The sequence below is a fragment of the Leptonychotes weddellii genome, chromosome 3 (genome assembly GCF_054177405.1).
Source record: "Leptonychotes weddellii isolate Sample4059 chromosome 3, ASM5417740v2, whole genome shotgun sequence".
In the NCBI taxonomy this organism is placed as follows: domain Eukaryota; kingdom Metazoa; phylum Chordata; class Mammalia; order Carnivora; family Phocidae; genus Leptonychotes; species Leptonychotes weddellii.
The window spans coordinates 2,387,756-2,399,233 of NC_138371.1; the positions used below are offsets into that span (position 1 = coordinate 2,387,756).

Consider the following 11,478-nt stretch of genomic DNA (forward strand, 5'->3'; position numbering starts at 1 on the left):
AGGGTTGCTGGAGGGGAGGGGGGTGGGAGGGATGGGGTGGCTGGGTGATGGACAATGGGGAGGGTATGTATTGTGGGGAGCATTGTGTATTGTGTAAGACTGATGAATCACAGACCTGTACCCCTGAAACAAATAATACATTATTTGTTAATAGAAAAATTAAAATAAATAAATAAATAAATAAATTTTGAGGTGTTAAAAAAAAAAAAAGGGAAATCCTCCCGAAAGGAAGTACAGGAAACCTGGGAACCCCAGCTCATAGCTACAGTCAAGTCTCTGACCGACACGTCCTAATGTAAGGACTAGAAGAGACTAGACCTCAGACCCTGTGCCCCATGAAGACTGAAAAGCAAGGGATGACTGTCGAGTTCAACCCTGATGCGTTTCCCTAACTTCCTGCTGGAGGCGCCAGGCTGTCCCCTTGAGGGTGAGGGGCGCCGCGCACACCGCCTGGATACCTGGTCCTTTACCGCCACACCTGACACTCTGCACACACCTACTACTTCACCTTCTCTTCATACACCGCCTGAGGGGCTTGAGAAGGTCCCAGCAGTGTCTCTTCCAGACGGGAATCGAATGGAGGAGAATCAAGGGATCTGATGCAGGGTGAAGACCAGCAGAGGCGGGTTAGAAGGGAGTCTCTGCCTCCCCAGAGCCTCCTTGGGAGGTGGCCCACACGGGGTGTCCTTGCCACGGGCAAGCGCTGCCCCCCAGATGCTGCCCCACAGAAGAGCTGACCCAGCAAAACCACCACGGAAGTTCTACGCAAGGCCGACTTCGGGGGGGACGCGGACCAGCCCGGAGCAGAGGCCCGGACCCTGCGCCCTGGCCCCACACGCTTGAAGCCAAGCCGTCACTGCCGCTGGGCTCCAGAATCCCACAGACCCCCCATAAAAACTTCTCTTTGGAATTAGCTTTCTATTAAGAACACTCCTCACGGCACCAGCAATTTTCGTGAACGTGAAGCATGGGAAACTTCGTCGGAAAACCTGGAGGGCTGAGGCCATGCCCCTCGGCGGCTGCCTCACGCCAGGAAAACACACGGGAGCACGCTAGCGCCTCAGAGAATTCAGGCTGGTGAGAAACACCTTTCCTCAGACCTCTACAACGAGGCAAGAGATGGGGAACGCCTTTGTTACTCCTAAAACTCCTAAGGGAAGCCGGGTTTTTGTGACCTGTCTCACGGGGCCCATTACTCTAGGGCGCTCATGGGAGACCACGAGGCTCTCTAAGGGTCAGTCCCGCGGCCCCTCACCCCTGGTACTGCCACAGCCTGAGACACAATATGCCACAGAGCCAGGGGCACGAGCCACGAGCGCCAGCGCAGGCCTCGCCCCTCCCCACGCCGCTGCGTCTCGTGGGCACATCTTGAACCTCCCCAGACCTCCGCTCCCTCCTTCCTAGCAGCTGGAGACCAAGAGATTCCCACAGCCTTCCGCAGACACTTCCTAATGTGCTGTCCCCACGAGAACAGGCATGAGCAGCGCCAGCCCTGACGGGGACCTGAACTAGCTGTAGTGACCCCAAAAGTAACTTGCACATTTAGAAAACACTGAAACCGAACAAATTTTCCGGCCAATCATATATTTACCTGAAAATTTAATTAAACAAAAATTACAGTAACAGAGGCCTTGTACGTATCTGCTAACGCCACAAGACTTAGAGAGGAGCCCTGAGCCTTGGTAAATTCAGCCGTGCCCAGGAGCATGCACACGACCGAGGCGGCTCGGAAGGACCGCTCACACAGCTACAGAGTGGGCCCCCTGTCTTCAAAAAACACCCAAATGCACACACTCAGCCCGAGGCGAGAACAGTGCACCTCGGAACCCCAGCAAAAACTGGTGTCGGTTTGGGTTTCTACTGGGAATGCCCGAGTGGCTTCACTTTACCGCAGTGCTGGAGAGAAGCAGAGTCCCAATCACACTGCGACAAAGACGGGAAACACGTTCGAGAACCACAAACTCTTCTTAAAGACAGAGGTTTTCAAGGAGGACTTTACCTTTTTGTCAGGTTTGTCGTGCTCTCTGGTCTTCTCCCTGTCGGGGTCTCTGGAGTGCTCCCCGTCCTTCACCCTCCGCCTGTCCCTGTCCCGGGCCTTGTCCTGCTCGCGCTCCCTCTCCCGGTCTTTCCACCTCTCTTTCTCCTTTCCTCCCTCGTTCCTTTTCTCTCTTGCGCGGTCCAGGTCTTTGTCACGGTCCCTGTTGCCTCGGTCTCTGTCCTGCTTGGCCCGGTTTCTGACTCGTTCTCTCTCCCCCTCTCGGTGCTTGTCTCGCTCAGGATCTTTATGTCTATCACGGTCGGTCTCCTTCGTCTTCTCCTTCTCCTTGTCCTTCTCTCTTGCTTTGCTTTCTTCCTTCACTTCTTCTTTCTGTTTTCGATCTCTGCTTGTACTTCTCTCGTTTATTTCAGAGTTCCTTTTATCCTGGAAAGAAGGTCAAACAACAGTATCACTTACAAATGTCTTCATCTGAACTATAAAAAGACTCATTATTTCATTTTTGAATATGTGCAATTTGCAAGTCACCTCTTTATCTTTATGAACTCTGGGCTCTTCTTCTCGTGCATTCTTATTGTCCAATTCCTGAGCTTTTGACGTCAGTGAGGTCCTTCCCTTCAGGACCCCCTTCTCGCCAGCCAACACTCTCTTCACCGCCTCGTCGCTGGAGAGCTTGCAGTCCAAGTGGGAGGAAATTAAACACACAGTGAAAATGAGATCAACACAAGTGACAATTGCGAGCATCTGCATTCATAGACGGTTCACTAAACACGTTAAACACGTGGACATGAAAGTCAAAGGATAAAATATTAGAAGGAAATGCTGTCATCACCAAGTACAGCATCACCTCCAACACTTTACACGTGAACAGCAGAGCAGACCCTAGCTAAGCAAATCGCACTTCAATCCCCTGAGCTGTCGAGTGTGGACGTGTGTGTCGTTCAAGGACAGCCTAGCGCTCTGCGCGACCCCACAAACGCCTTACACCTCTCACAAGGTCAGAGGCCGGCACTGACAGGGCCTCACAGAATGATCTAACTCAAGCTCCATCACACGCCAAAACCCTTCTGCAGCATCTCTGACTCTGCGCAGAAGCTTTGAACACCTCCAGGCAGGAATCCCACTCGCTCACACACTCATTCCACGAGGACGCACTGAGTGACCATCACTCGCCAGGCACTAGACGCCAGGTTGAGGACACGCTGTGTATCGGGGGAGAGGCCAGATGCAGCAGTTAAACATGGGTGTGCCTAAGCCAGCCTGGGAGAGAGGAAAGGCCAGGGCTCCCAGACCAGCAACCGATCCCCCACTGCTGCCAGACGAAGAAATGAGGGCTCCTGACCAGTGCAAGGGGTCTCAGGGTGCAGGCACGGGTGCGGGAGCTGAGAAAGAACTGGAGGGGAGGGCGTAGCCACAGCTCTTGAGGACGCTTGTGAGCCATGCCACGGAGCTGGCTGGGCCCAGGGGCAACAGGAAGCTGGCAAAGGATTCAGCAGGGAAGACAGGAGTCAAATGTGCTTTGAAAGAGAAGTAACAGGAAGGATGCAGGGGTGGGGACTGGGTACAGAAGCCAGGGCACTGGCAAAATCAGCTGCGTGCCTCTGAGCCTGAGATCTGGATGCAGACCAGGGCAAGACTCTCTCGAGGCCTCCTTGGAGCCACCACCTCCCACCCCCACCCCTGCCATGTGAGCTGAAACCCACCCTCTTTCCCATTTTGGTAACATGGAAAGTTAGCCCCAGCCCACAACCCAACAGGTACACGAAGGGCTCTACTAGCTATGCCCTCTGCCCTCGGGGGCGATGCGGCTCCCACAAAGAAGAAAGGCCCTGGAGATGCCCTGCCGGCACCGCCAAACCTAGATGCCCTCTGGCGTCCCTAGTGAGGACAGCCTGGGCTGGATCTAAGCAGAGACGCCAAGTTTCCAACCCACAGTGAGGATCTCAGGAAGTAGCGAATCAGTCCCTACACAAGAGACTCAGGATTACTTTGAAGGTGGCACAGCTCTGCTGTCAATAGCCAGGAGGGAAAGAGGACCAGAAGAACAGAGTGCAAGGGGGAGGGAGGAGAGTGGAAGGAAGGAATGGAAGGAGAGAAGCAGACCCTGGAGGCTGGAAAGGCAGGCAGAGAACAGGAGCGTCCCATAAGCCCCAAAGCAGCAGCACAGCAGGTCCTCCAGCCCCCAGACCCTACCCTGGAAGGAGGCCCAAAAGGAGAAGGCAGGCAGGGCTTGGCTGCCGGGCATGCCGCCCCCTGCCCCTGCCCCTGCCCCAAGAGCCAGTGTCTGTGAAGTTCCCTCGTTCATACTTGGCGTACCTTTGTTTCACTGTATAGTTTTAATCACCCCTTCTGGAACTCTGAGGCTCCAAAGCACAGCGCTTGGCAGACACCACCAAACACTCCTTCCTGAGACACTGCCCACTACCCTGCGGTCGCCTACCATCCCATCTTGTCTTTCAGGACTGCTGGGTCTAAACTCTGGCACCTCCGCATTACCTTGCTGAGACAGCATTTTCCAATTCTCTGGAGCAGCTCGTTTGTTCTTTCAGGCTCGTGCCCGGCCACGATCCGCGCTGGTTTTGCGGACAGTGGCTCTCCTGAAACCATCACCACCACGTCTATGGCCTTCTGAAGGAAGCTAATTTTTGCATCTTTATCCTGAAAGATTTCCATTTAAAATACAAATAAAAAGTACTTCCAAAAAAGTTTCCACCATCTTCGGTATGCTCAACAGGCACAGTTACTATTTATATCATGTCAGATTTGGAAATACTAACTCTTTGTAACAAAAGAAAAACATTAAGGCTTTTAATTTTAGTTGGTAGTAGGCTAGCAGAAACCTTTGAAATACTAGTTCCATTTCTCAGTGGATAAAATTAGCATGATATGCAGTTGACAAAAATAAGAAAATGAAATGAGAAAGGGTATACCACAATTCACGAATTAATCAACCTTGTATTTCAACACACATCAGCATATAAATGACACACATCCAGTTCACAGCTTACAGAAAACCCACTTGTTAGGGTGAGGGGCAACCACCCCCAAGCCTACCTTAACGTTATCGGACTTCAGCTCGGCGTCTGTGTAGAGACCCTTCATGAAACCGGTCATCCTAATCACCTTCAAAAGATCAAGGCCGTGGTCAGCACCTCACAGGGCAGCCTCTTCATCACCCTCACTCCCTGAACCCCACACTGTCAGGAGCTGTCGGAGTCCGTCCATACCCAGGATTTAATTCCTTCACTTACTCAACAAGCTTCTGAGTGTCTACTATACGGGAGGCCTTTTACCAGGCAGAAGCCAGCCTGGAGGTGCAGACAGGTAAACATCTCAAAGACTTGCAGGGTGCTAAGTCCCTAATCCAAACACAGGAGGGGCGAGGGTGTCAGAGGAAGTTTCCCAGAAGACATGGTATCTACACCGAGACCACAGGCTGAGTAGGGGGCGGGGGTGTTTAGGACCCATGTCCCAGGCTAAACCATCCCTGCAAAAGGTCCTGGGCCCAGAGGGTCCCGTTCAAGGGAGCAAAAAAAAGTTCAGGGCAGGAGGAGCCTGAGGCCAGAGTCCGGCGGGGCCAGAGTCAGGCAGGGCCTGACCCAGATGGCCTTCAAAGATGCTCAGGAATACGGACTTTGGCCTAAGGACTACGAGGAGGCCCTGAAAGGTTCAGAAGCAGGGGGACAGCATCTTACAAGGGTCACTCAAGCCCAGTGGAGAGAATGGATTCTGGAAAGGACAGGAATTTCTCAGCCTGGGTTTCTGAACCTGGATGGAAAGGTCTTTCTCCTCACTCACTTGCTACAACAGGGGGGTGCTCTGTGCAACTGTCACTTTTGTTCTCTCCCTGCCTGTCCTTCCCCTCAGTCAACCTGTAGCTCCCCATTACCCTGAATCAGCTTTAGGGGTGGTGATTTTCCCTGTTCCTCCCCGCACCCACACACAGCCAGGCTCCTCGTTCTCTCAGACCAGAGTTTTTCAAAATGCAAGAAGTTGCTGTAAAATCAACATAATGGGTAGCAATAAGCTTTTTTTTTTTTCAAAAAAGAAAACGTCAGCTGCATTGTATATAGGAAGCATGAATACACCTACACGTGTATGTCCTGGATGGATATAAAGCATATGTATTAGTGCAAGACATGTTTGTTGGAAAAAAGACAGTCCCATGCTAACATCAGGCTATTTCTCTGAGACCAAGCACACCTCACTACTAACTAAACTGGCTCTCATTCCTCATCAACTACCTAAGAGTTGTGCTACTATTTCTCCTGAGAAGACAGATGGACTATTAAGAGTATCCCGCACTGAATATTCCTAGAGCCTTTTCATTTTGTCTCTTCTGGGGTTTTCCTACTTTGCTGGCAGTTAAAATCGTGAACAATACTTTTAAGGGACAAGAAACATTAACCTTGTAAGATCAATGCTTTGATTTATGAAAAAGAGAGTTAGTTTAGCTGTAGCTAAATTACTAATATGGTGACTTGTGAAAACAATACTCAGAGAGTTAAGAATTTTCAGGAGGCTCTTCACCTCTTACCTGAAAATGCTTTCCAATATGCCAATCATTCTAACAAGTAGGTGACAATTAATATATTTACCTTTACATAGGCAGAGAAATTAATTTCAGAATTAGATTAAGAAGAAAACACTGGTTCCTGATTGGGAACCTGCAACTGCTTCCACACAGCCTGGCTACTGGTCCACCAAGTCAATTTCTGCTTGAATGTCCCTCCTCCTTCCCCATCCTGAGGCACTCTGACCTTCCAGGAGCCCAGTGCCACACCAAGACCCAAAGGAGGAGGCCTATCCCCGCTACCTCCTCCCGGGCTCTCCATTTCAGTGGGGAGACAGGACTAACACAGAAGATACAAGTGTGAGGGTATGGTAACAACTGCTGTAGTCAGGCAGGCTCACCTGCTGGCTAACTCACTTCTTCCCTTCTGGGTTCCGGGGGCGCTACCTGCCTACTTCATGGGTAAGGCAGCGCACAGCCCAGCTCCCACCGGGCTCTCCTCACAGCCGTGTCCCTTCCCCAAACACTGTCCAAGACAGGTGGAAGTGTTGCCCCAGCTACAGGAGGAAGTGGAGGCTGGACAAGACAGCGCTGGGATGTGCGTGGGATTGCAGAGAGTTCTAAGCACAATTAGGGTTTTCAACACAGAGGCACACATTATAAACTAAGTTGAGACAGCAAATGATTACGCAAAGCTTGTGGAGAATAATACACCCAACCTGTTGGAAAGAGTTAAGAAATGAAGTTTGAGGACCGATACGCAAAGCCCTCGGAAGTCTGCAAGTTCAACCTGATTCCTAAGTCCCAAAGACCACACCCATGTTCCTGAGTTCAATACCCTTCTTAGGTGCACCATGGAGATGAGTTACCAGGAGCCTAGACAGCCTCCTTCAACAATGAATGTGTGCTGTGCACCTTCTGCGCACCTTACCCAGCTCAGCTCACCCAGGATATGGCAACAACCAAGTAACTGCCTCCATCATTCGGTAATTCACCACCCACTGGGGAAAAGTTACAACCAGTCTCAACGGAGGTGAGGTTGTGCCCTTCATCAGCCAATGCCAACCTGCTCTTTCATAGCTTTCCCCTGGGGGTCCCACCACAACCACCTTCAATAAATTTATCCACAGGTATTTATTAAGCATCCAAACGTGATCACCATGCAGAGTAGTGTGGAGAAAAAGTGGGCGGGGGGGGGGCCGCAAAAAACCACAGTAATTCTCCAGCGATTTCTGATCACCTTTCACGAGCTAGGCACTGAAGGGGGGGGAAACTCACAGAAAGGACTCCGCCGGGCTGCGTGGAAGAGGTGTGCTAACAGATCCAAGAGCGGTATGGAAAGAAGAATGTTCCCTGAGGGGCCGGAAGAGGCGGCCCAGCAGGAGGGGTGAGAAGGAAGGAGCAGGGCTGAGGGCGAGGAACTCCACGCAGAGGCACCGCGAAATTGGGCCCGGTGGGCGCTCCTCTGTCAGGGCCTGCGCTAGGCTATGGGAGGTCCGATTCGAACGCCAGCCCCGATCCCGGCCCGGCCTGCACCCCGCACCTGGGCCCTGACCTCCACCTGGGCCCTGACTCCCGGCCCGCACCAGGGCCCCGACCCCCACCCGGGGCCCCGACCCTTGGCCGCACCGCGGCCCCCGGCCCGCACCTGGGTCCCGACCCCCACCCGGGTCGCTGCCCTCGGCCCGCACCCGGCCTCCGGCCCGGCGCCCACCTCCGTGATGATGTCGTGCAGGTAGCGGAACGGGGGCTTGCTCAGCAGCTTCTCCGTCAGCGGCGGCCTCCGGATCACCTTCCCCAGGGCCTCCTGCGTCCGCTTCACCACCGCGGCGTTCATGGCGGCGCCGCCCGCGCCCGCGCCCCCGCCGGCCGGCAGAGCCTAAGCCGCGATCCCCGGCCGCCGCGGGCCCCGCAGCCGCCGCCGCCCGCTCCCGCCTCGACGCGCCGCTCGGGCTCCCATCCCACAGTGCACCGGAGTCGGCCACGGCGCGTGCGCGGGGCGGCCGGCGCCCGTCGCCAGGGCGGCGCGGCCTTAGCAACGGACGCGCCGCGGCGCTGGCTGCGAGAGGTCTGGACCAAACGTCCTGCCCGCGCCTGGCAACCGGGACCAAGCCACGCCCTTATTCTTCTACCAGGTGTCCGTGATTCCGTCCAGCTGTCTTCCACCCACCGTGCTCCGGCTCACTGCAGAAATCCTTCCAGCAATTTGGAAGCTCTGTGACCTGTTTTTGGTTCTTTTTTTATAAAAAGATGCTGATTGCCCCTGCATTTTTAAGTCTTTTTTTATTGACAAATAATTGATGTATGGAACATCAGCTTCAAGTGTACGACATAATTATTTGATATTTGTATATATTGCAAAATGATGACCACAATAAGTCGAGTTAACATCCACCACCATAGTTACAAGGAGTTTTTATTGTAATGAGAACTTTCAAGGTGTACTCTTAGCAACTTTCAAATATGTAACACAATATTGTTAACTATAGTCACCATGCTGTACCTCATCTCCCCATGACTTACTTACTTTATAACTGGAAATTTGCACCTTTTGACCCCTTTCATCCATTTCGCTCTGGTAATTGTATCTTTATAACTTTTATTTACATTTATTTTTACCGTTTTCAGTGCTCTTCATTCTTTGCATAGACTCGAATTTCCATGTGGCATCATGTTCCTCTGTCTGAAGAACTTCCTTTCTTTTAGCCAAGGTCAGCTGGTGATGAGTGCTGTCACCTTTCCTTTGTCTGAAAGTGTTTATTTCAACTTCACGTTTGAAAGATTGTCTCATGGAGTATGCAAGCCTGGGTTAACTTTTTTCTTTCTTTCGGTACTTTACAGATTTTACTCCACCGCTTCCGGATTACATAGTTTCCGAAGGGAAGTCTGCTCTAGTCCTTTGTTCTATGTATCTGGTTGTATCTGTATCTGTATGTATCAAGATTTTCTTATCATTGGTTTTTATAACTTTGCCCATGATGTATCTATCTAGCTGTGGGGGTTTTTAAACTTAAAATTTATATTTGATTATTATTTATATGCGATAAGCCTCACCTTTTTTAAGGATACTGGTTGATGCATTTATGTTACTGCCACCACAACCAAGATATAGAGCAGTTCATGCTCCCTAAAATATTTCCTCCTACTCATTTGCAATCTGTCTCCTCCTTCCCCCTAGCCCCAGGCAACCACTGATCCGCTTTCCGTCATTATTATTTTACCTTTTCCAGAGTTTCATATAAATGGAATCATACACTACATAGTCTTTTGGGTTTAATTCTTTCTCTTATAAAGATTTTGAAATTCATCCATGGTGCTACATACATTAATATGTCATTCCTTTCTGTAGCTGAGTAGTGTTTCATAATACAATTTGTTTATCCATTCACCAGTTTATCGATACTTGGATTTCTTTTGAGTTTTGATTACCCATGAATAATGCTGCTGAGAGCATTCACATACAGATCTATGCCAACATAGTTTTCCTTTTGTTGCAGTTGCAAGGTTCTTGTCTCACAGAGCCGAAGAATGAATCTCTCGGACACAAAAAGGTGAAGTGAAGTGAAAGCTTATTAAGTGAAGGTAAGAACAGAAAAGAAAACTCTCTAGAGTGAGAGGGGTCCCGAGTGGGTTGCCACTGAGGGATTTTATGGTCGGTCTTTTATTGAAAACTGACCAGGGAACTGAAATCTTCTTGACGTTTCTACCACTGATAGCACCATGTTTACCTCTCCTTTGAAGTTTCGTAGCTTTTAATGGTCAGTCTGTAACTGTCATAACAATATCTCGTCTCTGACATTTGAGACAAAGGAAGTGGTCTGGTTATGTTCTCTCATCTCTGGTTTCTTACGCCTCAGCACTTTTCCACATCTGGGATTTCTGTGAGCCTGGTCTTGTACCCCCCTCCCTCTCTCTCCCTACCTAGCCCCACCTGTCCCTTACTCACTTTCTCTTGGATAAATATCCAGGAGTGGCTTTTCTGGGTTGTATGTTAAGAATATGTTTAACTTTACAAGATGCTACCACGTTTTCAAACTGGTGGCATCATCTTTCATTCCCACCAGCAATGTATGTGATTTCTAGTTGCTTCATATTCCTGCCAAGATGTGATGGGTCAGTCTTTTTTTTTTTTTTTTTTTTTCAGTCTTTTTAACTTCAGTCATTCTAGTCGTGGTATAATATCTTATTATGGTTTTAATTTGCATTTCTCTAGTGATTTGTGATTTTGAACTCTTTTCATGTACTCATTGGATATTCATATGTATTCGGTGAAGATAGTCATAAAGACGTATCCGGACATTCAATGAATCACTGCTGTGTGCTGTGAAAATTAATAAAAGGAAACATGGTTTACCATATAGAATCAGGAGGCCAGCAGGAGGAGCTCTCATTCCCAGCACTGGTTATCAATTGCAGATCCAACAGGAACAGAAGGACCTTGCACATGGATACTATCTTACCATCCCAGGCACAGGAAGAAAAGTTGGCAACAGACCAGCCAATGAGAGACAGTCACAGCTCAGCCCACGAGAAGCCACTTCCAATTCCCCGTTTCCTTCCATGGACTTTTTGTTTGTAACCGCCCTCCCAACTCTCTCTTTCCTCTATAAAAGAGAATTTCTCTCCTTTGTTCTGGGGACTTGCCTATGGTTTTGCTGTAGCGTACTTGTCCCTGAACTCTCTGCTATTCCAGAATAAACCCATTTTTGCTGATAAAATAACTGACAGTTTTATTTTTAAGGTTAACAGTGCTCAGCACTGTCTAGGTGCTGGGGACTTCATGGAAAACTATGTACCTTCTAGTAAGCACCATCCATACTGTCCTCTGCTGTCCACTGCTCCAGGGAACATCACTGTCCCTGCAGCTAGCTGCATCCAGGACCACATGAGCTGTGGTCACCCGGACAGAGGCCAGGCGAGCCACCAGAGCTCATCTCCCTCCAGCAGCACCGACCTGGCTTCTGCCCAC

General features: G+C 50.3%; 1 protein-coding gene and 1 long non-coding RNA gene across 2 annotated transcripts in view; one reads left to right on the top strand and one right to left on the bottom strand.

Moving 5' to 3' along the window:
* The window catches only part of IFT54 (intraflagellar transport 54), a 46,828-nt gene extending 38,455 nt beyond the window's left edge, over positions 1–8,373 (bottom strand). The window contains exons 1-5 of the mRNA XM_081815543.1: positions 8,224–8,373; positions 5,051–5,119; positions 4,493–4,654; positions 2,525–2,668; positions 2,000–2,422 (exon numbers count right to left, since the gene is read on the bottom strand). Of these exons, the coding sequence (XP_081671669.1) occupies positions 2,000–2,422; positions 2,525–2,668; positions 4,493–4,654; positions 5,051–5,119; positions 8,224–8,346 (921 nt within the window). The 5' untranslated portion in view covers positions 8,347–8,373. The remainder of the gene's footprint in view (positions 1–1,999; positions 2,423–2,524; positions 2,669–4,492; positions 4,655–5,050; positions 5,120–8,223) is intronic.
* A 519-nt stretch (positions 8,374–8,892) lies between these two features.
* LOC115937832 (uncharacterized) lies at positions 8,893–11,213 on the top strand. The gene is made up of 4 exons (XR_004073056.2): positions 8,893–9,220; positions 9,351–9,439; positions 10,007–10,091; positions 10,784–11,213. It is a non-coding gene; the product is annotated as an uncharacterized LOC115937832 (long non-coding RNA).
* Positions 11,214–11,478: the final 265 nt, after the last annotated feature.